This window comes from Phasianus colchicus, chromosome 1 (assembly GCF_987193195.1).
Source record: "Phasianus colchicus chromosome 1, bPhaCol1.hap1.1, whole genome shotgun sequence".
Classification (NCBI taxonomy): domain Eukaryota; kingdom Metazoa; phylum Chordata; class Aves; order Galliformes; family Phasianidae; genus Phasianus; species Phasianus colchicus.
In genome coordinates, this window is record NC_143436.1 from 79,491,054 (window position 1) to 79,518,362 (window position 27,309).

General features: G+C 50.0%; 2 protein-coding genes and 1 non-coding gene across 3 annotated transcripts; all 3 read left to right on the forward strand.

Annotated features, from left to right (window-relative positions):
• Nucleotides 1-1,802: 1,802 nt before the first annotated feature.
• ATN1 (atrophin 1) lies at nt 1,803-25,025 on the forward strand. Its single transcript, XM_090149228.1, has 10 exons — nt 1,803-2,069; nt 16,938-17,132; nt 17,329-17,466; nt 17,826-17,939; nt 18,731-20,706; nt 20,782-21,004; nt 21,084-21,801; nt 22,831-22,974; nt 23,238-23,418; nt 23,926-25,025. Exons 2-10 carry the CDS (start codon nt 17,055-17,057, stop codon nt 23,957-23,959), a joined length of 3,606 nt encoding a protein of 1,201 aa, XP_090005354.1. The 5' UTR covers nt 1,803-2,069; nt 16,938-17,054; the 3' UTR covers nt 23,960-25,025.
• A 428-nt stretch (nt 25,026-25,453) lies between these two features.
• On the forward strand, nt 25,454-25,513 carry LOC116240014 (U7 small nuclear RNA). The gene has a single exon (XR_004169206.1). It is a non-coding gene; the product is annotated as a U7 small nuclear RNA (small nuclear RNA).
• C1H12orf57 (chromosome 1 C12orf57 homolog) lies at nt 25,481-26,328 on the forward strand. The gene is made up of 3 exons (XM_031610307.2): nt 25,481-25,673; nt 25,742-25,918; nt 26,002-26,328. Exons 1-3 carry the CDS (start codon nt 25,619-25,621, stop codon nt 26,148-26,150), a joined length of 381 nt encoding a protein of 126 aa, XP_031466167.1. The 5' UTR covers nt 25,481-25,618; the 3' UTR covers nt 26,151-26,328.
• Nucleotides 26,329-27,309: the final 981 nt, after the last annotated feature.

Consider the following 27,309-nt stretch of genomic DNA (forward strand, 5'->3'; position numbering starts at 1 on the left):
GAAATGTTTCATACTGGTAATCGAAAGCCGGTGAATAGTTTTGCAAATGTTGGTAGTAGCTTTTTCAATCCTCTGTTTCATACAGGGAAATCAGAAAGTAACGGTGAATAAAAGCACCCCAGTATCACCACTGGCAGGGTGGAGGCTCTCAGCAAGGGTCAAGGCAAAGAGATAGGATGAGAAGCATAGATGAAAAAATGAATGACAGCTGGAGACATGAGGCATGTTTATATTGTGTTATATTGTGCAATGGCATGCTGCCTGGCAGCAGAGCTGGTTTGGGAACAAGAGTCCGAGTCCAGGGGAAGTGTGGGCCTGCTAGTGGCATGGTACCACTGGGAAGAGGGTGTGGAACAAAAGCTTGCATGAATGTTGCTGGGACATTGTTAGGAATGTTTGTAAAATGCTTGGGCGCAGCAGCGATTAGCACTACAGAAAAACCCACAGGGAGATTATTACATCTGCATTCAGTGCCAGGTTTGGATGCTGTACAGTGAATAATGCTCGGAGCCATGTAACGGACAATAAGGAGTGCTGAACGAACACCCACTGAGAGCAACATCCAGCCTGCTCGCTGATGGACAAGAGGTCCTGCCGAGGAAAGGTTTTGTGACTGTGTATGTGAAGGCTACCCAAATGCCACAGCAGGACTTGTCCCTGTGCATACCAAGTTCCTCTTCTTGCAGTGTGCAGGCTCAGATGGCAGCGTAGTGCTTGGTTCTCCTCATACAACCAGCCTTCTTCCCAAGCCTGAAGCTGAGAGTAGCACTCGGTCACCCTTGACTTCCCCCTGGTGCTCACCAGCAATAGAATCATAGAATCACAGAATCATAGAATGGCCTGGGTTGAAAAGGACCAAAGTGATCATCTCGTTTCAACCCCCCTGTTATGTGCAGGGTCGCCAACCACCAGACCAGGCTGCCCAGAGCCACATCCAGCCTGGCCAGACAGATGAGCCTGCCCAGAGCAGATCGCAGCCCTGCTGCACTGAGGTTGAGCTCTACTGGGTAACGGAATCATTTGGCTCCCCACCTCCCCTTCCAGAAGTCCTCCTTTGCTTAAAACTTTTTCAAAATGGCCATGCACACCCTCTGTGAGGCTGAACTTTGCAAACAACGGAGCGCAGCAGCAGCCAGCCCATTTTCCTGAAGCAGAGAGGAGCCCACACGCGGGCGGGGGGGAGAATTGTTCACATTTTTAACATTCTGGCTGAATTCGAGCCCTTTGTAATAACGGCACGGCACCCGCGTCTCCTTTGCATCTTAAAGAGCATTTCTGGTAGCAGCCAACGGCCCCTCAGCCCACCACAGACAGCCCAGGCGAGACCCGACCCTACGGAATGGCTACCTCGCTTAACTGAGGGGAAGAATAAGAAAAAGGGGAAAAAAGCGGGGACGTTCCATCTCCCCGGCACCGAGCAGGGCACTGTGGAGGCGGTGCGCGGCGGAGCGGGGCCGCAGAGGCCCGTCCCGAGGCGGCCTCCTCCTGCGCTGGGCGCCGGTGCCTCTCCGGCCGCCGCACGAGGCTCTCCCTTTGTGCCGTTGCCTGGTAACCGCGCGGGGGATGGGAGGCCGCCGGCCCGCGCCGCATGCTGAGCGCGGCCGCCCCGCCCCGGGCCTGCCCGCCCCCCGCCGCGGGGAGTCCGCGGCCATTTCGTCTCCCGGCGCGGGGCCGAGCCGCGCTGGCGGCGGCGGGGAGGCGGGGACGGGCGCGCTGGCGAGCGCGGCTCGGGGGGTGACGGGGTGGGCGCTCGTTCTGGGCTCTTCGGAAATGGGAGGTGGCTAAGGGAGGCGGGCGGCGAGCGGGGCAGAGGCGGCGGAGCCTGAGAGCGGGGGGCGCGGCGGGGACGGGGGGCGCCGCCCCCCCTCGGAGCCGCTGCCCCCGCGCCGCCGCGATCCCGGAGGCACGAGAGAGAGCGGGGGAACGCGGAGCAGGAGGAGGGAGGAAAAAAGAGGGGGGGGGGGAAAGGAAAAAGAAAAAAGGGGGAGGGGGGCAGCGTTTAAATCCCTTCCCCCGCTCCTCTCCTCCTCCATTCCTCCCTTCATTCGACCTCCCCTCCGGAGCCGCCGGTGAGTCCCCCTCCCGCTCACGGCCGCTTGTCATTTTCGCCCACTCGCGGGGATTCCCTCCCTCCCTTCCTCCCTCCCTCCGTCCGTACGTCCGTCTGTCGGATCGGGGCGGGGGGCGCGGGCGGGACGCGGTAACCCCCGTGGCGGTGAGGAAGGGCCCCCGGCGGTGCCTTCCATAGTGCGGGCGCGGCGGGCGGGGCCGGGACCGGGTCGCGGTGGCTCCGGGGCGAACCTCTCCCCGCGAGCGGGGAGCGGGAGCCGGGAACGATCGTAAATCGCCGGGGGGGGCCGCCCGCCCTGCCCAGTCCAGCCCTCGGAGCGGGCCCGCCGTAGGGTCCCGGGGCGGGGACCCCCCCCCTCGCCGCTTCCCGGCGTGACGTCAGCCCCCGCCGAGCCCCCTCCCGGCAGAGCGAAGTTCGGCGGGGGCCGGGGCAGGGGTGCCCCCGGGGCGGCGGAGAGGCCGGAGCTGTGAGCGCGCAGCCCGTCGCCGTTCGGGAATCGAAATAAAACAATGCTGGAAGGAAATCGGCCCGCCCGCTGCCGGCCGGGCTCCCGCCGCCCCGAAAAATCCCGACGAGATTCCCTCCTCCCGGAGAGCCTCTTATTGTCCCTGCTTTCCAGGTGCAGCTTGGGAGCAGGCAGGAATAACGCCCGCAAGCGGTGTTCGCAGCGGGCTCTGAGCGGGGGAACCGGCGTACCGCCAAGTGCGTGCGCTCCCTCTCTGCTGCACGGGTGGGATTCGCCCCGCCGCTGCCATCCGCGGCACGGGCGGACCTGCTGCCCTGCTCACAGACGGAAACAGCTGCCGGGGGACCGGGGAGCGAGCACGGCCCAACGGGTGGTGGTGGCATCTGGGGGGCGTTGGTGCTCACTCTCCGTCCTGGGGTGTTCGTCGGCTCTTCAGGGAAAGGTGGCAGCCTTATTTCCTGTGCCGCTCTTCTGGCTGTGCCATCGAGTCGGTCGCCGCTTTGCCCTGCTGGCCCCCAGATGGCAGGTTGCAATGCTTCGGTGGCTGTTGACCAGCGAGTCCGCCGGCTGTGCTTTGGAGTGGCAGCCATTTGGTCATTGTGGCATCGCTTTGCACGCTGCTTTGCTTGCTGTTGAGATCTGTCGATCGCCTCCTCCTAGCTGCAGCGAGGTTCTGAGGTTGCTTCTGAAAGGGGTAGTGTCTTTCATTGCATTTGCCTCAGTGCTGTGGCTGCTTGACTTCTGCAGTGAGTTACTTAGTTGCCAGCACAGCTACTTGTGAGAATTTGTGTCTTTTGTCTGCACGGTCTGTTTTGCGGTGCTGTGATTCCTCATGAACAGCCTCTACCCATGGAGCTAGCCATTCCAATCGGTTGTGAATAGCTCTCCTGGGCCGTTGTACTGGATGGATGGCATGGGCACCTCTTTGCTTTCTAGTACTCAAAAAAGTGAGGGGAAAGTAGCAGGCCATTACCTTAAGGTGTGTAGAAGGAGAGCAGTTGAATATGTCGTTCATCTTGTGCCACCTGAATGGTGGAACACAGTTATTGAACCTTCAGTTGTGCTTACGCCTAAAGGTTCAGAGATCAGCCCTGTTTTCCTTCAGGAATCAACGTGTTCATGTCAGAGCACAGCCTTTCTGGGTTGCCTCACTTTCATGAACTGAAGTCCACTATTGTTTGAGTTGAAAGCGAATCTCCTTTCTTTTAAGCCAAGGGTCTTGTGCATCACTGCTGTGCTGTACGTGCATCCTTGAGGGATTGGAGGGGCTGAAACTCTAAAACCATTGTCCCTGGATAGGACACTTGTAAAAATGTGAACTATCAAATCGATTGAAGGAATTTCGTCCTTCAAGCTTCTTTCTTCCAGCTTATTTGTTTTTATTATTGTTATTGCTGTCTGCATAACCGGTCATTTGTGCAGTTTTCCCCATTTTCTGGGGGGCATAGTCTGGTCTTTCAAACCATACTGTTCTGGCTGTGATTCACAATGGAGCTTTTCAAGCATGGCTTTGAGGAGTGAATTTGCAGTGCCGTGTTTCTTGCTAGAAATGATAAAACTCCTCTAAACATGTGAAAATTAAACCTGCACTGAGTTCTAATAAAGAAGATCAACAGGTTTAACCTGCTGTGATGGCCCGCCTTTACATCTTTTTCATACGAATTTACCTCCTCCCCCAAACTTTGTACCCCTTGGGTATCTCTGAAAGATTCCTTCATTCTCACCTTCGGATTCGTCTATATTCATATATAATGCTGGGCATGCAAGGATCTATGACTCTGTAGCCTATCAGGATTGTCTACCAAGAGCAACCTGATAGGTGTTTTTCTTCAAGATGGGGAGACTTTATTTGCAGCTGGAATGGATAGAGAAGGTTATGCTCTTCCCAAAGTTCAGCATCTGTAACTCCGTAAATGCTTTCCTTATTGCTCCTTGGCCATAGATTGGCTTGAATTGGAAGGGACCTTAAAGTTCATCTAGTTCCAACCATCCTGCTGTGGTCTTCCTCATGTTCACCAGCATTGTTCTGGAGGATGAAGGTGGAGTTGATGGGTGTAGACACTGGAATTTGGAGCTGTGTAGGGAAGAAATAAATTGCTGGATCTGTGTTGTAATATCTTTGCAAATTAAGTCTCTGCAATTGATTTGAGCATTTATTTGATTCTACCCCTCTTAAATATCTCCCTGCATGCTTACTCAGTCTTTTATTTTTTTCTCTTTAGGCATCTGCCTGTTCTTATGAGGACCTGTTTGCCTCCTCTGTCAGGCTTTATCTTCCCCAGTTCTATTTTGTGTCTCTCCTATTAATGTTCTCTTTTAGACAAATAAACTACATTCTTACTTCTAGTGGATTTTTTTTTTAACCTTTTTCCTCCATTAAGAGTTGTTATGAAAACATCAAGTATTTTTCCTGCATTTATTGGTTTGTCTCTTTTATCTTTACTTTCTGAGGAACGCTGTGAAGTACAGAACGGTAATGCTACATAAATTTCTTGAAGGGCCAGTAGTGCAAAGGAGAAGGCAATTCAAGTTCCAAATGTGAAAGTATAAGCATCTCCAAAAAAGTCATGCTCTTATGTAAGTGAGCTACATCTAGGGTACATGTTCTCTGCAGAATTAATTCACGTGGTCAAAGCCTGCTCACAGTGAGCTTTTTAATGTTAACATGAGGTAGGGCATTTCAAGACCTTGCCTGAGTTACTGAAGCTGCAGAGGTCCCCAGACATGTTGCCATTGCTCTGTATGTAACACTAAGCTGGACGGTCTTCCTGACCTTCCAGTTATTCAATGTGCAATTGTGGGCCTACAGCCCATGTCCTCCTCATCAAGTGTGTGGAGTACAGTGAGATGCAAGGGGATGTTTTCATCCCAAGCGATCTGAGATTTACCTCTGTATTAGTCCAGGGAGGTAATGTGGGCTTGAGAGTTCTTTGGGAGAGATTTGGCACATACCAAAAGTTCAGCACCTAGCTAGTTTTGTGAGGAAACAGTCCCTTCAGAAGCACTGCCTTCCTTCCAGTTCTGATGATGCTCTGCTGCTGCAGAAATTTCTTAGATTCCGTTTTCGTTGTTTGTTGTGGCAGCAAACATTGATTTGTTATTGTCTCTTGTAAAAATATCAATGTTTGATTGATTGCTGTGGCAGTATTTTCACCTACAAACCAAAGGGTAACTGCAATATCTTCTCTGAGTAATTTTAGCCAATGTTGTTCTGCCTGAGCTTTGCTGAGGAAGGGTAACTGGTTGCTTTCAATCTTCCTCTATGTCTCTTGCCCTGGTGACATTGTTCATCATAGATCAGTTTAGCTGGAAAATTTTAGTCGTGTACTTCCCTGCTTTACAAGCCACTTGGTGATACCTTCTTTCTTCCACAAGGTCTTTCTGTGTTGTAGATCATTTAAGTGAAGGTTCCATTTGAACAACCTTTATCTCTTTTTGAGTGTGTGTGTGTGTATTTTACATGCACATATATATACACACATGCACCACATGATATACATATATAATAGCATATATAATACATCACATACAATATGCATGATAATACATTGTATATTAAGTTTTAAATAGCAATTGTATAGTGTAGTATATTGGATATAAAGTTGTATCTATGAAATATTGTGTACACTACTGTTTTTCTTTCAGACAGTGCAACAGATGAAGTGATTTTCCTCAGAATTATTCAGAGCTTGCCAGCAGTCTACTCTCTATGAGCCAATCATGATTGTTCATCAGGCTTTCCTTATACACTGCTAGACTGATGCTTTCGAAGTACAGTTTCACCCAGGACTAGCTCCTTCTCAACCCCTCTATGATTTCAGCATTAAAAAACCTGTTGTGGTTAGCTAACTGCTCTTCTACCCTGTACAGCACAAAGCAGGGAATTTCACCTGGGGATCTTCACATTAGAGCATTTTTTTAGAAGAAAAGGGGAAAAATCATTAAAGATTTCTAGCAATACACTAAATCCCTAGGCAAGTTTTTCAAATAATTAATCTATTCCAGTTTTCAGATTTTACCCTGCTTCTGTCTGAATTTTTTTCTAGCTTCAGCTTCTATCCATTAAATCTAGGGTCTTGGTTTGTAGATTAAAGAGCTCTGTCCTATCCACAATTTTCTCCCTTTGTAATATTCGTAGGCCTTGGTCATCACCTTTTGACCTTTTCTCAAATAAACTAACATGTTGAGTTCTTAAGACTCTTTTTGTAAAGAGGAAGGGGAGTTGCCAGACCTCACATCTTCCTCATTGTTCTTTCTCAGAAGTTTTCAATTTGTCAGCATCATTTTTGAAGCATGCAAGACAAAACTACATACACTATTCCCATAATCGTAGAATCACCAAGGTTTGAAAAGAGCTCTAAGATCATCCAGTCCAACTGTCCATCTGTCACCAATATTTCCCATTAAACCATGACGTCAGTAAAACATCTGAAGTTTTCTTGAACACCTCCAGAGACAGATGACTCTACCAGCTCTTCACCGCTTTCTCAGAGAAGCATTTCCTAAAGCCCCACCTGAACTTCCCCTGGTGCAACTTGAGACCATTCCCTCTAGTCCTATTGCTAGTTACGTGGGAGAAGAGATCGACCCCTACCTCAACACAACCTCCCTTCAGGGATTTGTAGAGAGAGGTAAGATCATCCCTGCGCCTCCTCTTCTCTAGACTAAACAATCCCAGCTACTCAGTAGTTCCTCATAAGGCTTGTGTGCCAGACTCTTTACCAGTCCTGTACGTAGTCAGGTAAAAACATTTCTCTATTTCTGCTCTTGAAGAACCGGTGGATTTCATTCATTCCGAAATGGCCTCCTTAGAAGTCCTGTGCTTCATGTTCAGTTTGCTACTGACTGTTAATTACAAGGCCTTTTCAGAGCTTCTGTTTATCCTCAAATCTTCATCCTTGAAAGCATTCTATGTTCTTCTGTTCTTCGTGTCGAAGTCTTCCATAATTAAAATGCTTGTCTTTTTATGCAACCTCGTTGTCGCAGTAATGCCAACTGATCTGTGCTGTATACTCTGCCTCAGCACTACCTGCAAACATTACTGTGTTTCTGCAAACTTTGTTTGGACGGTGTCTTCACCAACTGCCAATGAGTCCCATGATGATCCACTGTTGACCCTCAGTGGCAAGCTTTGGGAAATACACTTTTTGGCAGTGGATCCATGCATGAGGTCCTTTTAACAAGACAGGTCATGCTCCTGCCACATCTGTGTGCAGGTCACAGGTTTGCCAGGTGCTGCTTTACAAAGATTACCCAATGGTTTTAAGGACTTATATGATTAATATGTCTTGGGCAGCGTTTTCATTTGCCATCATATCTTTTCTCCTGGTTATCCAGTTTGGGCTTAATCTGGTAAAAATCATGCCAATGGCTCAGTTGCCTACTTGAGAAGTAGAAGCCTGTATCTGTGGTTCTGTAGGGAAGATTATGCTTGTGTACATGGCAGCACTTTTGCATGAATTTGTTATTTTAAAATCTTTTGGGATCAGGGAGAATCTTAGATTTTGTGACTTCTAATACTTCATTGTATCGTGATCAGGAAGACTTTGACTCAGCCGAAATCATCATGTTTTCTGATTTTGTAAAATCATTAAGAACTAAATCCAATTACTCTTTGTGAATTTGGTGAAGTATGTAAGACAAAACTTCTCCTCTCCCAAGAGTAATTCAGTGCTGGCACAGGTTCCTGTGTGACTGAGGAAACTGTTCCCTGAGATGTTCGTGATGATTTCACGTAGCCTTGTAGTTTGCTGTGAACAGGGGATTTGGGTGGAGATCTCTGGACATCTCATGTGTAAATCTTCCTGTGACAAATTATTGGGTTTCCCTACTCTCAGCCCTACAGCTGAGAGGATCATCCCACTTAGCCAGTTCTGTAGACTGGGAATGATCTATGGGATTCCAAACAAGGGAGTGACTCAGAGCTTATCAATGTCTTGTGCCTGCAGCTCAGCTGTTCCTGTGTCCATCTCCTTGGCTTTAGTTCACTCCTTTCCTCCTGGATTGTCTGTCTGTCTTCTTCCCACTCAGATTCTTGGTCTTTGCAAAAATGGCTGTCACACTGACTTCACTGTTAGTCGTGAATTCCTAGAAACAGAGAATCCGAAGGCCATGCTCAGGTCACTGCCTGCAAAACCCCTCTGGGTACCATGCCAGCTACTTTCTTTTGCAAACTTAGTTATTCTATGTTAATAATAAAGATTTGATTTTACCCTTGTTATGCTCCAGGGAAAGCTGTTTCAGAGCTTTGCCAGATGGATGAGTTTTCTCATTTCCATCTTAGAATTGTTGACAGCCATTTTATACCTACTTTCTTCCTTAGCTTAAGTACCCCTTCTAACTCTCTGTGTTTAATTTTTGGTGTTCCGCAGACAGTAGTTGCATGACCTCAGCTTTTATATTGTGATATTCAGAAAAGTTATATCTTTCTAGGTCTTGGACATGATAGACAGACTGTTCGTGTCCCTCAGTAATCTGGAAACTGCTTTCTGTGCCTTCTGTAATACACTTTGATCTTTACAGATGCTGGGTAACCAAAGCACCGTGTGGGTTGCCTGACAAATTTGGTGTCCCTTGGCATTGATACTTTCTTCCTCATTGCTTGATAATACTTGTCTGATACCTTCAAAATGACAATGGTCTCCTTAGCCTTCCTGTAATTAATAAATTCCTCTCCTCTCCAGTGTTCTCTACTGATGAGCAGTAGTTCTGATGGTGGATTTGCTTGTTGTTTCTCTTCATGCTATTGAATAATGGCCATCTCATCCAGAGTCCACTGCTCCAGCAGTGGTCACTATCAAATACTTAGGAAAAAGAGTAATATAAAACAAGCTTATATGCCATTTTCCTCTGGTACTCCTACAGGTTTCAGCCATTTTCAGTGCAGGGACTGACATAGCTAGATGTGGTTTTCTGCTATTCAGTGAACTTATCTTGCACAAACCTTTTCTATCCCCTTAAGCCCATGAATATTTCCAGCACTCACGAAGTCCTTTGATGAGAAATTCTGCAGTGAACCACCAAATTCAATAACCATTTCTTTCTGTTGATTTTGAACTTGTTCTTTGTAGCATTATTTGATGGTCCTCATTTCTTGTACTGGAAAAGACAGCAAGAAATTTTATACCCAACTCCTACTTTTCACATATAGCTTTACATACCTACAGACCTTGCTGGCCCTCAAAATCTTTTGTTTTTCTTTCTTCTTCTTCTTCTTCTTTTTTTTCCTGGACAAAGATATTTAATCCATTCAGTCATGCCTTTTCATTGCCTTCTGTGGAAGGAACAGAACTGCAAGCCTGTGTGGGCAAAGCAAGTGTTTATGCAAGTGCATAATGGCATCCACTATTTTGTTTTCTATTCATTGTTTACTTTCCTGATAGCTACCGAGTGCCAAGGTGATGTTTTCATGGGTCAGTCTCTCATACCCCAAGGATATCACTCTTGAGCTGCTCTGACCAGTAAAGAGTCTGTCAGTCTATATGTGGAGATGGAGTTATCTTTTTTTGTGCACTGCTTTACATCTGTGTAGATAGAAGTTCACATGTCGTTTGACTGCTCAGTCATTCCTCTTGGAAAGTCCTCCTACAGTCCTCCTCTATCAGTTCTCACCTTTTCTGTCATCTGGCCTGATGCTTTCAGCACTTTAGTCATTCAGATCCATTTACAGGGTTGAATCCTTCTAGCTCCTGAGCTTCTCTCTGTCTCTCTTCCACATTCTGACTCGTTTGCCTGGGACAGAGGGTCTGAGCAGAGAGCCACACCGTGGCCTGGGCCTGCCTCTGCCAGCTGCAGAGCAACATATCTTTGCAGAAAGGAGTGGTGATACGTGACATTCATTGATTTGGTAAAGGAGAGTTGGGTGGATGGTGCGGCTGTATTCTTATGTTTATCCTGCAGCTGCAAAATTACCAGCAGTATCTCTCAAAAAAGACCTAGAGCAGAAGCTTGGAATCATGGCAGGCCAACAGGTGGATAATGTCCTTGTACCAGCAATTTGGAGCCATGGTACATGGAGCCATGGTCAAAAGCTGTGGCAAGGAATTTATGAGCAAACATCCCTTGCCTCCAAAGATGTTTCAGTACTGGGATGGGTACTCCAGGTCAGTTGGGGTGGGTTTGCTTTTTGAGATATTTGGGACATTTCTGAGCAACTCCACCTAGATTTGTGGCCTGTCCAGCCATGAGCAGAAGTTTGGAGAAGAGACCAATAGAGCTCCCATCCAAGCCAAATCTTTCTTTGAGTCTCTACTGAACTGGCCTTTGATGTCTTTAAGCAATTTACTTTGCATTCCTTAGTAAAGGGAAATTCTTATATAAAAGGAGGGAGGTAATGAATTACAGTAGACTCTTAAACAACTCCAAAGGTGAGGTGTGTGCTCAGGCCTTGCAAATACAGAAGGTGCTAAGCTTCCTAAAATAGTGAGCATGGAAGTGGTGATGTGTCCCATCTCAGTCATGCATTTGTTAGCTTCCATCCCACTCTGTGTTGCATTTTGTGATCCTCTGCCAGCCTGTATCTCCAGGAGATCCAAAGGCCCTCCTCTGGAAAGGCTGAATAATTCTTCTGAGATTTTTAAGTAAATCTGTTTCAGACTTAGAGTCATTTTACTGTGCCCTCAGGAATCAACTTACCATTAACGTAACGTTCTTTAGTACATCAACCTTCATTTAGTGAATCAAACTTTGTTTTCAGTTGCTTTTGCAAAAATTAATATTCTCTTCTATGCTTTAAATTAAGCTGATGTTAAATGCATAAATGTTTTTATTATTTATTACCTCACTCTTGCTCTGATTGTTTTTATCTTTCACTCTTCTCATCAGAAAATATGTTTTATTCTCAGATATGTTTTTGTTGAGTGAAACTTCCAGAACTTCCAGCTTTCACACTTCACATTTTTATATCTCACAGTTGTGTAGGATTAAGAAAACAAAACAATGTAGTCTTAATAAAAAGTAAACTGGCTTTATCCCTTTAGAGTACCAGTACTCTAAAAGTTTCTTATCTGGCCTCATTTCTTGAAATGAGAGCATTTTAATTTTTATTTATTATTTTACAAGCAATGAAGAAGCACTTAGGTGTCATGACCAGTGAATTTGTGAACAAGTATCGTTACGAAATATATAAGATAAAGGCTAAACCTAGTGACTGAAGTTGAGCTCCAGCATTATTTTAGTATTTATGTAGGTAGACCTACGCCACAGAGGGTTCATTCACTTGTTGTATTTATCTATAATTGGACCTCTGGTAGAGAATGAAATTTCCAAAAATGTAGATTTACATGTATTGGTTAAGTTTATTTAAAAATGTTTCATAGTGACACAGTTTATGTGATACTTTGGTGAATTTAATTTAGGTAGAAGAACATAACATAATTTCAGTAGTATATATATTTTTTTATTTACAGAAGATAACTAGAATTGGAAACCATCACTGTTCATGCACTGAACTCATACATTCTGATTTCCTAACAGTGATTTACACTGTCCTGTGCAGCAACAGGAGGTGAGGGCTGGCAATGGGCAGGGGGTCTGGGGAGGTGAAGGAAAAACATAGTTGTTTTGGTACGAAACTCCTGGCAGCTCCAGTAGGGAGAGCTGGATCCTCATTTTGAGGAGAGAGATGACGTTAAACTTTGCTCACTGGAATTTTAATTGGAAGATGATTATATGACCGGGTCTGCCATCTTATTCCTTCACTAATCCAGTCTCCAGCCTGCGCTCACAGCTCCTCCATCCACCGGCTGTTGTAATTATTCTGTAGGAGCCAGCCTGTGTCAACTACTTTCATTCAGTGTCACATAAGCATACTTCTTCATAACAAAAGTTACTATATGAAAAAAAAAAAAAGTGAAAATTTGCAAGTCATGGGGATATTTGCAACCAAGAAATATTAGCTACAAGCATTTGCCCACTGCCATCTTTATATTCAATGATTTTGGCATCCTAACCTTTTTACTTACATAGTCATTTTCACACTTGGTGTACATACTGGAGAACTGGCAATAAGACTGCAGCATGCAAGCAGAGCCCTGACATACTCATCATTTATTGCTATCTAACACTGGACACAGAACTTTCCCTCTTCCCTCCCTCTTGCATGCCTAGCACTAAAACACCAGGATTAGAGCACAAAGTCAGGTAAGTAGCCATTAGGTAATGTCACACATCAGGATGCCCAACTTCAGTATTTTGGATAAAACTTTGTATTTTCAATTACTCCACAGTTGTTAACCCAGCTGAATCTCTAGGATTTTTTCTTCATTTTATAGGTAAAGGAAATGGAGATACGAGTTGAAAATGTATTTCCTGGAAACATTATGCAGTATAAGATATAACAGATGCTGCCTTTCCCCCCTTGAGTGCATTTTCCTGGCAATCCTGCTCCAGTGGGTGCTCACCTCTGAGTGGTCTTTACCTGCCATGGGGGATACACTGGTTTACATCACATCATGCTTTCAGGATGCTTTTCAGCATCTGCAATATGTTATAAAGATGTGTTCATTTCACCACCCCTTTTCATCCTTTTGGAGGAGAAGGGAGAGGAAAACCAGGGAGATGAACTTGAAGCCAATAAGCTGCAGAGAAGGAGAATCCCTCTAATTCTGAGACCCTGTTGTGGCAAGCCAAATGCCTTTGATTTCAGATAGGATTTTGAATGTAGTTCTTACATTTAAAAAAAAATGACTTAGGAATTGTCACTGTGTACTTTTGATAATTCCCAACCGAAAAACGAACAAGCAAAAAACACAAAATGAAAAAAAAACAGGAGAGTTTGAACTTCAGAACATCTATACTTAGACTAAAGGAAGAACTCAGAAGTCATTTTCCATGGACTGTCACCTAGCAGAAGATAACTCTGGCCACGCTATTTGTCTGCAAACTAAACTCTAAAGCTTGTGCACAGTTGGCTGTCCACCGGCATGGCATTCCCTTATGCTGCCCTTGGCCAGTGCCAGTGAGCACTCTCCAAGATGATGCCTAAGCATGGTTTGCAGGTAGCAAGTTGGTGTCAGACTGCCCCTTCTGGCCATGATCTGGCCACACATCTTGGCATCTTTGCATTGTGCCCCCAGCTATGGGTGTGATCTGCCCAACAGTGTTGGACTTGGCTGGCATTTGACCTCAGGCAGACCAGAGCCCTGTGTTTGGGCTGCCTGTGCTGGACTGACCCTGCTGGTGAGCACTGGCTGAGGTGACAATGCCCTTCAGGCCTGAGTGGGTCCTGGGACATCATCCAGGCCTCTCCATCTCACTGAAATTGCCTCTCTGCTGCAGGCAACATGTGTGGGCTGTACATCTGGGTACAGAAATGCAAATTTTCTGGGGAGTATTAGGGTTGTTTGTCACTTACCACCCCAGACAAGCCCCCAAACACCGTTCTAGGCCAGTGCTTCTGCCATGTATGAATGTTTATTTTCTTAGACTCTCAGTCTAGTATATAAACTATGTGCAGAACTAAAGACATTAATGTGACTTTCTAAGAGAGAAAGAGTATGTGTTTAGTAGGTAAAACTTGAGTGTGTCCCATTAGGGCTGGACTTTCTTTCAGTTCCAATAGCTGCAAAGAGCTGTTTTACACCACAGCCTGCGAAGAGCAGAGTGTATAGGGTCTCCCAACAGAGCAGCCCCAGGCCTCCTGGCTGCCTGGACAGGCAGGACAGCCCGCCTGGGACAGGGAACCACACGGGGCTGAGGGCTGAAGGAGTGTGATCCATTTTGGGTGCCATGTGGGATGCCTGTTGAATGCAGGAGGCTGCACAGGGCTTGCAGGAGAATACGGTGGATTCTTGGAAGAGCGCCTGACTGAGCTGGGTTATACAAACACAAACAGCAATTCCCAGTGCCTCTTAACTCAGTTTAACCTGTAAAGGGCTTCACAAGGCCAGGAAAAGGTTATCCCTTTGGCAGCGGTACTACCAAATGTCTCATTTTCACAAAACCACAGGGTGGTAAGAACTCTTCAGAGGCATTCAGAGGGATCTTCTGTGATGGGAAGGGTTAAGTGTAGTAGCTCAGTTTTTACACTTTGTTAATTGCCAGAGTTCCTACTGCAAGCTTTTATTTTGCAGATGTTGAGATTACAAGCAGCAGTGTGATCCTCTGGTGTGACCTCTGACATTGCCATTGCTGTGCTGAGCCAAATAACGTGTGGGTCAGTTTTGCTTTAGAAAAGTCTTAACCCTCTAAGTGGCAGAAACTTCTGCCCCAGTGGTTAATGGTTGTCTTCTGAAATGTACCCATTTGCTTCTGGCTTTGTTTGGTGCTATGTATTCTGCAGCTGAGGAAAATACTGAGTTGGTATTTCCTTTAGAAAGGGAGGTTCCAGTAAGCTTTTGCCTTACCTCCCTTGGGTAGACTGCCATCATCATTACTATGGAGCTGCTAGGAGGCTGAAGTGAGCCCTCTGCACCACGTAACAATGTCCACTGTGGGAGCTGTGGGTGGCACTGCTGCTGAGTGTAATATAAAGAGCAGTAACATGTCGGCAGTGAGCTGCTGCTTGCACTGCATTCAGTTGGAGTGGAGCTGGCACCGGAGGGCTGCCAACATGGTGTGTGCTGGGATTGAGTTCAGCTAGGATTTCCTTCCTTATAACACTCCTTTCTTGTCAGAAATAGTAATTCTACATGCTTACCTGGAACACATACTAGCATCAGCATTACTGACTGAATTAGCAGCTGAAGGCCAGGTTATGCCAGAAAAACAGGACTGTAAAAGATATCAGTTCATAGGGATTGAGAGAATGCTCTGGCTCCAGTAGGTCAGTTCTCAACCTCTGTGAGCTATTTTTCTATTAAAGAAGAGGCCTAAGTTAATGAATTGTTGTGTGTGAGAATTAATGCTGGATGAGTCCCCTGTGGCTTTCATGGTGAGGGTCAAATAAAATATTAATGAAATTAAAACAAACAATCCCTGTTCTTCCCAAGTATCTTCTATATGAGTGTCTCAGCACTGGCCAGGGAAGATGAGGAATCCCACAAGGAGCAGGTCAGGGAAATTACTTGTGTTTTATGAGCAGGGAGATGGAGGCAGTGGAAAGCAGTGACTCAGGCCATGCAACTCAGCAACTGGGCCATGAGTTCTCCCATCCCATGCTTTTGCTCTGATCTCTGGGTTCAACTCCCTTTGGAGAGTGCTTCCAGAATCCAGCACTGGCCAGTTAGAGGCTGACCTCTCCAAATCTGGGATGGCCTCTAGGAGTGCTGACTCTGAAGTCAGACTTGTTTCCCAAATTTTCCAACGCTTCCAGAGCCAAGCATATAACGCAGAAGACAAGTGTATGTTTCTTGATGCTTCAACCATGGGACAAATTTTGTTGTCTTGCAGATTGTCCATCCAGATGCTGGGTACAGGAGCTTGTACAACAGACTGCAGAAGGACAGCCTTTTTGGATATGCTTGTGCAGTGCAGGGCAATGCAAAGGGTCTTGAGCTGGAGCCAAGCAAACCAGCTTCAGAAGCAGCATTTCTTACTCACCCCAGCACAGCTCCCAGGCTAACAGAATCATGGTGTTTTCATACTCTGAACTAGGAATCCTCTGGCATCATGGAGTGTTAAAATCTAACAGTGCTTTCAGGCCATGGCACAGATTGTAAGCTTATTCAGAGGGAGCTTGGAAATCTCCTTGCTGGTGCAAAGTTTTGTGCATTTCCGGGCATGACAATGGTACATGGAGAAACAGCAGAGGGGATGGAGATGAAAGAGGTCTAAGGAGATGCTCCAAGCTAAACAAAATGATGCTGTTTGTGCCATGCAACATCGAAGCTAAATGAATGTTCTTGCACCTATATTGGACATTGAATAGCATGAGCAAGACTTGTCACACATTCATCCTAACATGCTGGTATATGTGAGCACGTGTGTGTGGTCTGGGGAGGTCAGGGCTGTATCCTCCTTGCAGCAGAGATCTCAGGAGGCTTATTACACAGACTTAGATAATGATAGCACGTGACCAGTTAAGGATAACTTACTGCAGCGACAAGTGCAAAGAGGAACTTCTGAAGTCAGAAAATTAGTGGTGATTGTTTTTTTTTTTTTAAACTCTTCTCTCTCTCTGGAGATAAATAAACAAGAAAATGGAAATACTGAAATGCTTTCAGAGGAAAATCAAAATACTGATAACTCATTCCTCCCAGCTTCCTTCGAAAAATTTCTGTTGCATCCTGACTGCCTCACATAATGTTTGTATCAGTCCTAGAAACTGGAAATCGGAGATGACAGTGAACAAATCCTTTCTCCTACTAATGGGAAAGTTTATTGCATTCTTGATAAAGATCCTTGCGACTGTGCATCAACTAAAGAAACAGTAATAATTTTGTCATATTTCTATAACAAACCACAAAAGGATGTTCCATAGTCTACTCACTGTTTCTCCCCATCTTCTTGTCTCCCTTTCAGTGCCCATCAGGGTCGTGTTGCCTTGCTGGTGTAAGCCCTCCCTTCCAGAAGACCTGCTCTTGCCCACCTCAGTCTCCCTCAGAACAGTGGAAGGGGGCTGCAGAGCGATAAAAATTTATGTTTTCGTCAAGCCGTGCCAAGGAGAATGGGGGTCCCACACCCAAAAGAATGAAGACACGACAGAACAAGGACTCGGTACATAAGATGGAAGGGGGAGGTGGGATCCCAGTGACCAGCAAGTGCTGTGTGTTGGGACTGAGGCTTGCAGCAGAGCTGGTGAACATGAGTTTGATGTGGTGGCGTGTCAGGACTTGGTGCTTTGGGAGGGCAGGGGACTGGGCAGGAGTGGAGGGAGGTGCAAAGTAGAACTTACCTGATGATCCTTCTCCAGATGTCTATGCGGAGTGGACGGAAGAAAGAGACTCCAGGGCCCCGAGAGGAGCTCAGGTCACGGGGTCGAGCTTCCCCCAGTGGTGTAAGCACCTCCAGCAGTGATGGCAAAGCTGAGAAATCCCGACAAGCAACAAAGGTAGTATGAAGTAATGCGCGGCTGTAGGGTGCCAAAGGGCTGCCCAGGATGGGCATGACCCATGTGGGAATGCAGTCCAGATAGGATCTACCATGCAACACATGCTGAGTTAGCTACCTGTAGGGGTTGGATTCCTTTCTTTTATCCCCAGCACTTTGTGCTTCCTGATATCTCAATTTTCAATACTGCTTTTTGCTATATCCTGGCTCAGTGTTGCCTCGACAGTGTTCCACTGCCTGCTATGATCTGCAACAGAGATGGTGCTGTGTCTTGCCTGCTGCCAGCTGGCAAAGCTGGGCAGGGTGGGAGATTTCCCTGTGGCCTTCTCACCTCTCTGTTTTCTCTACTCTGCCTTGCAGAAAGGCCGGGTGGAGGAATCCTGCACCCCCAAGGGCAGCAAGCAGGGCCGAACAGAAGAGATCTCTGAAAGTGAGGGGGAGGACAGCAGTGCTCCTAAAAAGACCAAAACTGAGGTGAGTTCTCTCTGTTGTGGTTACTGGCACATTCTGGACCCTGCCTGTGCTGCTCACACCTTCCTAGCTTGAGATGCTGTTTGCTTGAAAGCTCTGCCACCTCAGATTGTGCTCTGCAGCTCTTCTGCAGGCAGAGCCCAAGTGACACCTGCAGTTACACCTATGTAATTCCTCCATGTGGACGCTGCTCAGCTCAGCACTGCTCTTTCTTTCAGTTGAACTGCTCTTGTAGGCTCTGAGGCTCACTTGTTAGTTGCCCACATTAACTGCTTAATCACCAAGCAGTGGGGGCAGAGTGCAATGGGAAACACAAAGGGAACCCCAAAAGGTAAGAAGTGGGCTAGAAAGCACATGCTCTTGGAAAAGGACCAGGGAGCAGGCCTCTTGCTGAGCAGGGTGTCAAGGAAAACCCTACAAAAGGGAAAACCGTGGGTCTGGGGGCTGTGTGGGTAGCGCTACCTCCCCCCTTGCTGTGCCACCTGGTGGTAGCACTGGCTCATTACTGGTGCTGGTGCTGGGACCTTGTAGGTGTCTTGTCTCAGCCTCATCTGTAACGGTTACTGTGCCTCTGAACATGAGGTGCCCATCATCATCTCCTCCCCAAGTGTGTGATGAAGTACCCAAGAGCACCTGAGCTGCTGTTCCAAAGGGCAACAAAAGAATTGCCAAATGAAGCCTCCTTCCCACAGTGTTCTTATCTAATGCTAGGGACAGCAGAGGAAGGTGAGATTGAAAAGTGTCACGCATTATCTGGGAGGTCACATAACTTCTCCTTCCTCTCACTACTTCAGGAATTACCCTGTCCTCCATCCCCTTCTGACGTTGACAGCCTCGATGGCCACAGCTTCAATGATGAGATGAGCAGCGACCCACGGGACATTGACCAGGATAACAGGAGCACCTCACCCAGTGTCTACAGCCCTGGCAGCGTAGAGAATGACTCCGACTCATCCTCTGTGCTGTCCCAGGGCCCATCCCTCTCCTACCACCACCCTCCGCTCTTCCCCCAGAGCCCTCCGGTCGCCCCCACTTCTGACAGCCTGGCCCGTCCACCTGAGCCTGGCTTCAGTCTCCCAGGCGAGGCCCACTCCCAAGGCCCCACTGCTGGTGGCTACCACTCTCAGCTGGAGGGCCAGGCCTCTCGCATTTTCCAGGCTCCGGCCCCACAGACACCTGCCTCCTCTTCTTCTGCTGTTGCCACCACTTCTGCCCCCTGCTCTTCTTCCTCCTCCTCTTCTTCCACTTCCACCCATGCTCCTCTCTACCCTACGGCCAATGTGGTTCAAGTTGGTTCCAAAATTGCTGGTGGAGCAGGGGGCCTCTCAGCACCGGGGAGTCGCGAGCAGACCCTCAGCGCCAAGCACAATCCTCCACCCACCACTCCCATCTCACTGGCGTCGGTGGTTGGGGGGTTGCCCCCTCAGAAGACCTCCCCAGCCAACCCACCGCCTGCCCCCCCAGCCTCTGCACCTTCCTTCCCGCATGTCTCAGCCAACCTGCCACCCCCACCAGCCCTACGCCCACTGAACAATGTGGCAGCCGCCTCCAGCTCCCCAGGGATGGCAGGGCAGGCCTTGAGTGGGCATATGGCATCACCCCATGGGATAGGCCAGGACAAGGCACAGCCCCTGGCCCCCTCACGCTACCCCTATGCCCCTCCACAGCTGCCACCCTCCAGCTCCTCTGCTCAGTACCCACAGCCCTCCCCCACCCAGCCCCTGCCCAGTTACACTGCCTCCTATGGGCACTCCTTCCCCCCGCCCAGCAGCCTTTCGGTGTCCAGCCAGCCCCCCAAGTACACCCAACCCTCCCTACCCTCACAACCTGTATGGAGCCAGGCCCCTCCTCCCTACAGCCGCCCCTTGGGCAATGCCAGCTCCCATCTCCCAGCCTCCTTCCCCGGTCAATCTCCTCATCACCAGCAACCGCCCCAGCAGCACCACCATGGCCACAGCAGTGGCGGGGGGGTCTCCCCAGCTGTAGCAGCAGCCCCCCCACAACCCTCTGGGGGCTATCCCCATGCCCTGGAGTCCAACAGCCATCACCCATCTCATGCCACATATGGGTTGCGCCTCTACCCTCCCCACAGCCAGGCCACTTACAGCCAGGCTCCCTCAGCTGCTACAGCCCCTTCTTCCTCCTCCTCCTGTTCCTCCTCATCTTCTTCTTCTTCCTCCTCCTCCACCTCTTCCCAGGGAAGCTACCCCTCCATATGCACTCATCCCCCAGGGCAGAGTCCTGCCACCTACACCTTCCCCCCGCCCCCACCCCCCTCCCCAGCCCATGGTGCTGGCCCTCCAGTAACCTCTGCAGCCACCACCCTCTCTACTGTCATCACCACCATGGCCTCCCCATCTGCAGCCCCCTACAAGACCGTCTCACCCCCAATGCCTCCCTCAGCTGTAGCCCCATATGGGAAATGTGCGGCCTCCCCTGTCCCCACCTTCCAGCCCCCAGCTCCCTACAAGCCGAGCTCTCCCCCAGCTTCCTCAGCTGCCCCGTTCCGGGCTGCAACCCCCCCAGGCTACCGGGTAGCATCCTCCCCTGTGGCCAGTAGCTACAAGGCCGCCTCACCCACCCCACCTGCCCCACCGCTGCCAGGGAGCTTAGCCACCACAGCCCCACCGCTGCCGCTCAGTGCAGCCCAGATCAAGCAGGAGCCATCAGAGGAGTACGAGCCCCCAGAGAGCCCCGTGCCACCTGCTCGCAGCCCCTCACCGCCACCCAAGGTGGTGGATGTGCCAAGCCACGCCAGCCAGTCGGCCAGGTAGGGGCAGGGAGATCCCCATCCTGTCCTGTCCCCGTTCCTCCTGCACTGACATGCTGCATTTGATGCCCCCAGGTTCAACAAGCACCTGGACCGTGGTTTCAACTCCTGCTCCCGCACAGACTTGTATTTCGTGCCCCTTGATGGCTCCAAGCTGGCCAAGAAGAGGGCGGACCTGGTGGAGAAAGTGCGGCGGGAGGCCGAGCAAAAGGCTCGGGAGGAGAAGGAACGAGAACGAGAACGAGAGCGAGAGAAGGAACGGGAACGGGAGAAGGAGCGGGAGCTGGAGAGGAGCGTGGTAGGTCCAGAGGATGCTGGAGGCTGACCTCGGAGGTGGGCCACAAGTATCCTGATGCTGTTTCTTTGCTATCTTGCAGAAGATGGCCCAGGAGGGCCGGCCAGTGGAGTGTTCCTCCCTGGGGCCCGTCCCCCACCGCCCTTCCTTTGAGCAGGGCAGCGCTGTAGCAACCGTGCCCCCCTACCTGGGCCCTGACACCCCGGCCCTGCGCACACTCAGTGAATACGCCCGGCCCCACGTCATGTCCCCCAGCAACCGCAACCACCCTTTCTATGTGCCGCTGGGTGCCATCGACCCAGGCCTGCTGGGCTACAACGTGCCGGCCATCTACAGCAGCGACCCAGCCACACGGGAGCGGGAGCTGAGGGAAAGGGAAGCCCGTGAGAGAGACCTGAGAGACCGGGACCTGCGTGAGCGCCTCAAACCTGGGTTTGAAGTCAAGCCGGCTGAGCTGGAGCAGCTCCACGCCGTGCCAGCTGCTGCCATGGATCCATTCCCACGTCATGGTGGGCTCAGCCTGCAGACGGCCCCCGGTCTCCATCCCGCCTTTCCCTTCCATCCTGGGCTGGGCCACTTGGAGAGGGAGAGGCTGGCGCTGGCAGCTGGCCCCACTCTGCGTCCTGACATGTCTTATGCTGAGCGCCTGGCGGCCGAGCGCCAGCACGCCGAGCGGGTGGCTGCTCTCAGCAATGACCCACTGGCCCGGCTGCAGATGCTCAATGTGACGCCTCATCACCATCAGCATTCCCACATCCACTCCCACCTACACCTCCACCAGCAGGATGCCATACACGCAGGTAAGGACCGCACAGAGCAGTGCTCTGCTCCTGCTGCATCCCATCCATCTGCCTCTGGGAAAGTCCAAATATTTCTGATGCAAGATTAGAGGGCCCCAGCCCCACCTATTCACCCGTAAAAGGTCACCCTCGTTGTATCTCCCATCCCATGAAAGACACTGTCATCTTTTGCAAAAGCCACGTGAGTTTGCTGCTCGGTGGAGAGCAGAACTGTTTGCACCACAGCTTTTAGTTTGGGACTCTTAGAATGCAATGCCATGTGAGCATTGACTCCACCACATTTTGGGGCTGTGGGCTGTATTCCTCACCTTAGGGTCTGGTGAGAGCATGGGCACCCTGATAACAGCAGCCTCAAAAGCATCCTTAATGCCAGGAAAATGTTGGCTCTGTAGTTTGCTCTGTAGTTTGCTCCTGCCACTCTTGGGATGGGATAGGAGAGAAGAATGGTAAGGAATTGGAGGCAACCGTCCTTCAGAATGGAGGTGTGGCCCCTTCCATTTCTTTGTTCCGCAGGATACCAAGGTAAAAAGCAGCTTAATGAAAATCTCATGGAAGCAAAGCCCATACTATCATATAATAGAAAGAAATTGCTGTGCCTACAGAGGTGCTGTGAAAGGTCTGCAGGATGTGGTGGCAGTCACAGGCAGATACCCACACTAATCATCTGCAGCTGTTCAGAGTAGCAGTGGGTACAAGTGAATGGCCTGGAAGAAGCTCCAAAGCACTGGAAAAAGCAGTTTTCATATAAAACAGTATCTCACTTCTGGGTACAGGCTAGACAATAGAGTAGGCCCTTGCAGAACCAATTCTGAAGAGTATGTGTGCAGAGTATGGGCTTCACGTGAAATTCAATGCAGGCAAAAGGAGTAACGCTCAAAGGCAATGGTACTGCATTGCATGCCTTGAAATCATTCCAGCCCTAATGCAAAGCGACTTGCTCCATACCTGTTTTGCTGTTGCGTCCTGTGCTCTTCCCTTTGTGACTTACCAAGCACGAGACAACTACCTTTTGACATCTTTTCTTCCCAGCCTCAGCCTCTGTCCACCCTCTGATCGACCCCCTTGCCTCGGGATCGCACCTCACTCGGATCCCATATCCAGCTGGCACCATCCCCAACCCTCTGCTCCCTCACCCTCTCCATGAGAACGAAGTGCTGCGCCACCAGCTCTTTGGTAAGAGTGCTCTCAGACCTGCTTTACCCCTTCAGAGGGCATCAGCAGAGCACCATGGGGCAGGGCAGCCATGGGGGGGTCACAAGATTGGCGGAGATCTATGAGGCAGAGCTCTGGCATGGTATGGGTTGGGTGTAGCACAATGCATGTTAGCAAGAGTGAAAGATTAAGTGCCATAGAGCCTTGACTGGTCTGTAGGAGCACGGGAAAGGACGAAGCTGTGACATTAGCTTGTTCATTCTTTCATTTGTCTATTTGTGCAGCTGCTCCGTACAGAGACCTGCCGGGGTCTCTCTCTGCCCCCATGTCAGCAGCACACCAGCTGCAGGCCATGCACGCGCAGTCGGCCGAGTTGCAGCGCCTGGCTCTGGAGCAGCAACAGTGGCTCCATGCTCACCACCCTCTGCATGGAGTCCCACTCCCCACCCAAGAGGATTACTACAGGTACGTGCACCAAGCTCACACTTGGACTGAGCATAGCAGAAACACCAGGAAAGGGGCATATCTGTGTAAGCAGTGGGGTTGGAGATGTGTTTCCCTATATGTGTGTGGCTCCAGACTCACCCTATGCTGGGACTGGAGGTTGCTTGCTGCGGTGTACAGCAAAGGGCTGTTGGCCAGAGGCTGTGGTGGGGTTTCCACTCCTGTCCTTGGCAAGAAATCAACCTGTTTCACACATGCCAATATAGTGATGAATAACTGATACCCTTGCCAAAATGCCAAGTATTCGAAGGGCTGGATGCCCTTGTCAAGACAAGGCTTTCTCAGAAGCTTGTTGGGTGAGAAGTGCAGCATATTATGTTTTGATAGCACCTCTTACATGAAGGATTTGCAGTGCCAAGTGGCACTGCCATGTAGGACTAGGCTAGCAACTGGCATTTGCGCAACGCTAAATAATTTCTCCCTATATCTTCCCTCTCACAATCACCTTGTTTCTCTCCTTTATCCTAGTCACCTGAAGAAGGAAAGTGACAAACCCCTTTAAATTGACTCCAACTGTCAACATGACATCCCCATGTCTTTCTGTGAATCAACCAAATCCCAGGGGAGGGGAAGCTGCAGTGGTGCGTGTCAATCCTACCCTGTAGCACACTGCAAGAAAGGATGGGACAGAGCTATGGAATGGCATCCTGGGAGCAGAACGTGGAGGAGAGCACACAGGGAGGGTCTGCAACACCAATGATGGACTTGAAAAGATCTGTCCATGATTTCAGCAGAGCTCTGGAGGAATTAAAATCTGCATCACAAAGAGCTCAAAAAGATAAAGACTGGTGTGAATTCAAGATTGCAGCAGCTCCATCCTTCGTTTTGAGGGAGCAGTTGTGTTAAATAGAAAAGGACTCACGGGACTTCATGTACACGATGCCGCCTTTCCTGCTTCTGTGAGCAGGAGCTGCAGCCACGACGCACCTCCAAACCCAGTGGAGCCTTTCTTCTAGATGCCTCCTCTTCCCCCACACTGTAGGTGTAAGATACTGCTTAGCAATGCCGAAAAGCAACACGGAACTTATTCAGATGAGCCTGAGCAGCCTCTCATTCTCCAGCCTCCCTTCAGATGCAGAGCAGTGCGTTCCAAGACCTTTGAAACATGGCACTGCTCCCTGCTGCCAAGGCAGCTCCAGGCTGCTGGGTACCAAGCACTGCGGGACTGCTGGGCGCGGCCGTGCTTCCCTCACACCTCACGGACGGCCACGGCCCGCAGGTGCCCTTTGGTCCCAGTGCCAGGTTTGCCCCAGAGGCACCCCTGCCCTCACCCCCCCAACTTGGTGTACTTTGACTCATGCACATCCTATTAGACGTGGCAGTTTGATGTAGCAACGTGTGCCCCCTTCCCCCGCGTGCGTGTCTGATCTCACGGTTGTATAACTCGAGCGGTCCCCATATATATATTTACTTAACCATTAAAAGGAAAAGGAAACCGACCCACGGCCCAGATATGGAAAAATGCCCCAACCATGTTCCCCACGCACTCCCCACCACACATTCTAATAATTTATATATATAAATATATATATGAAGCTCTTAAAAAGAAAAGCAAACAAGCAAACAAAAACCCTTCCAGAATCAGACTCCGTTGTGTTCATTTCTCTCGCTCGGCGCCCAGACGTACCCCGCCGGGCACGGGGCCGAGCCTGCCGCTGTGGCCCGCGGTGGGCGGGGCATTTGGAGGACACGCCCACTGCACTGCATCTCCCGCCAATCGCAGCGCTCCCCGAGGCCCAGTCGAGCCCGTCCTCTCCAAGGGGCGGGGCGTGCGCGCAGCGGCACCAATAAGAAGCGGTTGATTTGCATACGACAAAAGCGGCGCGGCGGGGCTCTGTTGTGCGGCTAAGGCGGCCGCCGATAGTGCGGAGAGGGCGGTACCGTGCCTGGAAGAGCCGTAGGGCCGCTCGGACGGCGGCCCGGAATGAGTGGCCCACTCGCCCTTACTTTGGGGCGGGTCTGCGCCTTGCGCGCCCCCGCACGAGGCGGCTGCTGGCAGTGATTTCAGCTCTTTTAGTATTTGTCCAGCAGGTTTCCCGCTTCGCGGGAAGCCCCACACTGCGGTGCAATGATAGGGCGGGGCAGCCGGGGGGCGGCGCTTGCGCTGTGAGTGTGGAAGGCGGGAGGTTGCGGTTGGCGGTGAGGGGCAGCGCGGGGCCCCATGGCGGCCTCCGCCCAGGCTCCGACGCCGGCGCTTAGCGCGGAGCAGGCGAAAGGTGAGCGGTGATGTTGTGGGTTGGGGGCGGGCCGTGGCGCGGTGTGTGAGGGGTTTGTGTCACCGCAGTGGTGCTGGCCGAGGTGATCAAGGCTTTTGGGGCGCCTGAGAACGTGCAGCGCATGGACGAGGCCCGGGAGAACGCGTGTAACGACATGGGCAAGATGCTGCAGTTCCTGCTGCCCGTGGCCACGCAGATCCAGCAGGACGTGATCAAGGCCTACGGCTTCAGCAGCGACGGCGAAGGTGGGCAGGCCCGGCGGAAGGAGGGCAGGGCTCGTTCCGCAGAGCGCCGTCTTCCTTCTTTCCCTCCCTCCTTCCGTTCGCAGGGGTGCTGAAATTCGCCCGGCTGATCAAGTCCTACGAGTCGCAGGACCCGGAGATCGCCGGCATGTCTGCAAAGCTGAAGGCTCTGTTCCTGCCCCCCATGACGCTGCCGCCGCACGGGGCTGGCATTGGCGGGGTGGCCGCCTCGTGACGCCGCCGCCTGGGCTGGTGCTGGCCGTCCCCGGGGCTCCGGCCGGGGCTGTCTGCTGTGCTGCTCAGCCAGCCCCGGGAAACAGCGGTTTAAACGAGGAAGATAATGGCGTGAGACGAACCGGCTTCTTCGTGCATGTTTCTGTTTCTGGCTGTGAATAAAAGACGTCTTGAAAGTGCCCTCGTTGGCTAATGAATGGACAATAAACTGGTGCAGAGCACTGCAGGTATAGGTCCTTCTTCCTGATGCAGGGCAGTCAGAGCAGTGCCCGCCTCATACGTGGTGAGACCTGAGCTTACCGTACAAGGCATGTACTGAGTTCTGCAGAAAATGCACTTGATGATGCAAGCCTTAGTATGAAAGCACAACACTTTATAGCTGTCCCTTTCTTTCTTAATGCTGCTAAAGAGATGCCAAGCCTCATCTAGAATCACAGAATAGTATAAGTGTATGCCAAGGGGTCCATGAGAGTCATTGCGTCCACCCCCTGGATCCACACACAACCTATCCTAATTCAATTCAAACCCGATGTCTGAGAATAAAATCCCAGCACTCCCAGCTTCAGCAGCTTGGGGCCGTGGGCAGCCTGTTACAGGGCTCCACCACCTTCCTGTGAAGACCGTTTTCCTAACCAGCAACCTGACCTCCAATGATGCAGCTCCATGCCATTCCCTCTGGTCCTGTTGCTGCCAACTGACAGCAGAGCTCAGCCCTGCCCCTCTGCTCCCCTCATGAGGAGCTGTATGCTTCTGTGAGATTCAGAGTCAACTTGCTGTTAACCATAATTTCCAGATCCCTTCCAGTGGGGCTGCACTCCACCCTCTCTTCCCCTATCTACACGTAGATCCAAGGTTGCTTCATCCCAGGTGCAGAATACAGCATTTGCTCATGTTGAGCTTTACTTGGTTGGTGATTTCCCAACTCTCCAATTTGTCAAAATGTCTTTGCAAGAACAAGTATTTACAGATGTGCTATTTGAAACGTACTAGGCAACATATACCTGAAAACTATGTTGTCTCTAAGATGCTGTCCAGTGATGTAAATGCAGCTAAAACCACTGTCACCAACAGTCAGTACTGCTAATTCATACACTTTCTCATACACTCCTACAGTGAGCTTCTGAGGCTGTATTCTTGTTTTCTGCCTAAATGGATGGTCA

Bases quoted from the DNA above. Each gene is read 5' to 3' on its own strand.
- ATN1 (XM_090149228.1), top strand. From the start codon at position 17,055: ATGTTTTCGTCAAGCCGTGCCAAGGAGAATGGGGGTCCCACACCCAAA. The intron at 21,005-21,083 runs GTAGGTCCAGAG...GCTATCTTGCAG, and splicing joins GGGAGCTGGAGAGGAGCGTG to AAGATGGCCCAGGAGGGCCG. The intron at 21,802-22,830 runs GTAAGGACCGCA...TTTTCTTCCCAG, and splicing joins GCAGGATGCCATACACGCAG to CCTCAGCCTCTGTCCACCCT.
- C1H12orf57 (XM_031610307.2), top strand. From the start codon at position 25,619: ATGGCGGCCTCCGCCCAGGCTCCGACGCCGGCGCTTAGCGCGGAGCAG. The intron at 25,674-25,741 runs GTGAGCGGTGAT...GTGTCACCGCAG, and splicing joins TAGCGCGGAGCAGGCGAAAG to TGGTGCTGGCCGAGGTGATC. The intron at 25,919-26,001 runs GTGGGCAGGCCC...TTCCGTTCGCAG, and splicing joins CTTCAGCAGCGACGGCGAAG to GGGTGCTGAAATTCGCCCGG.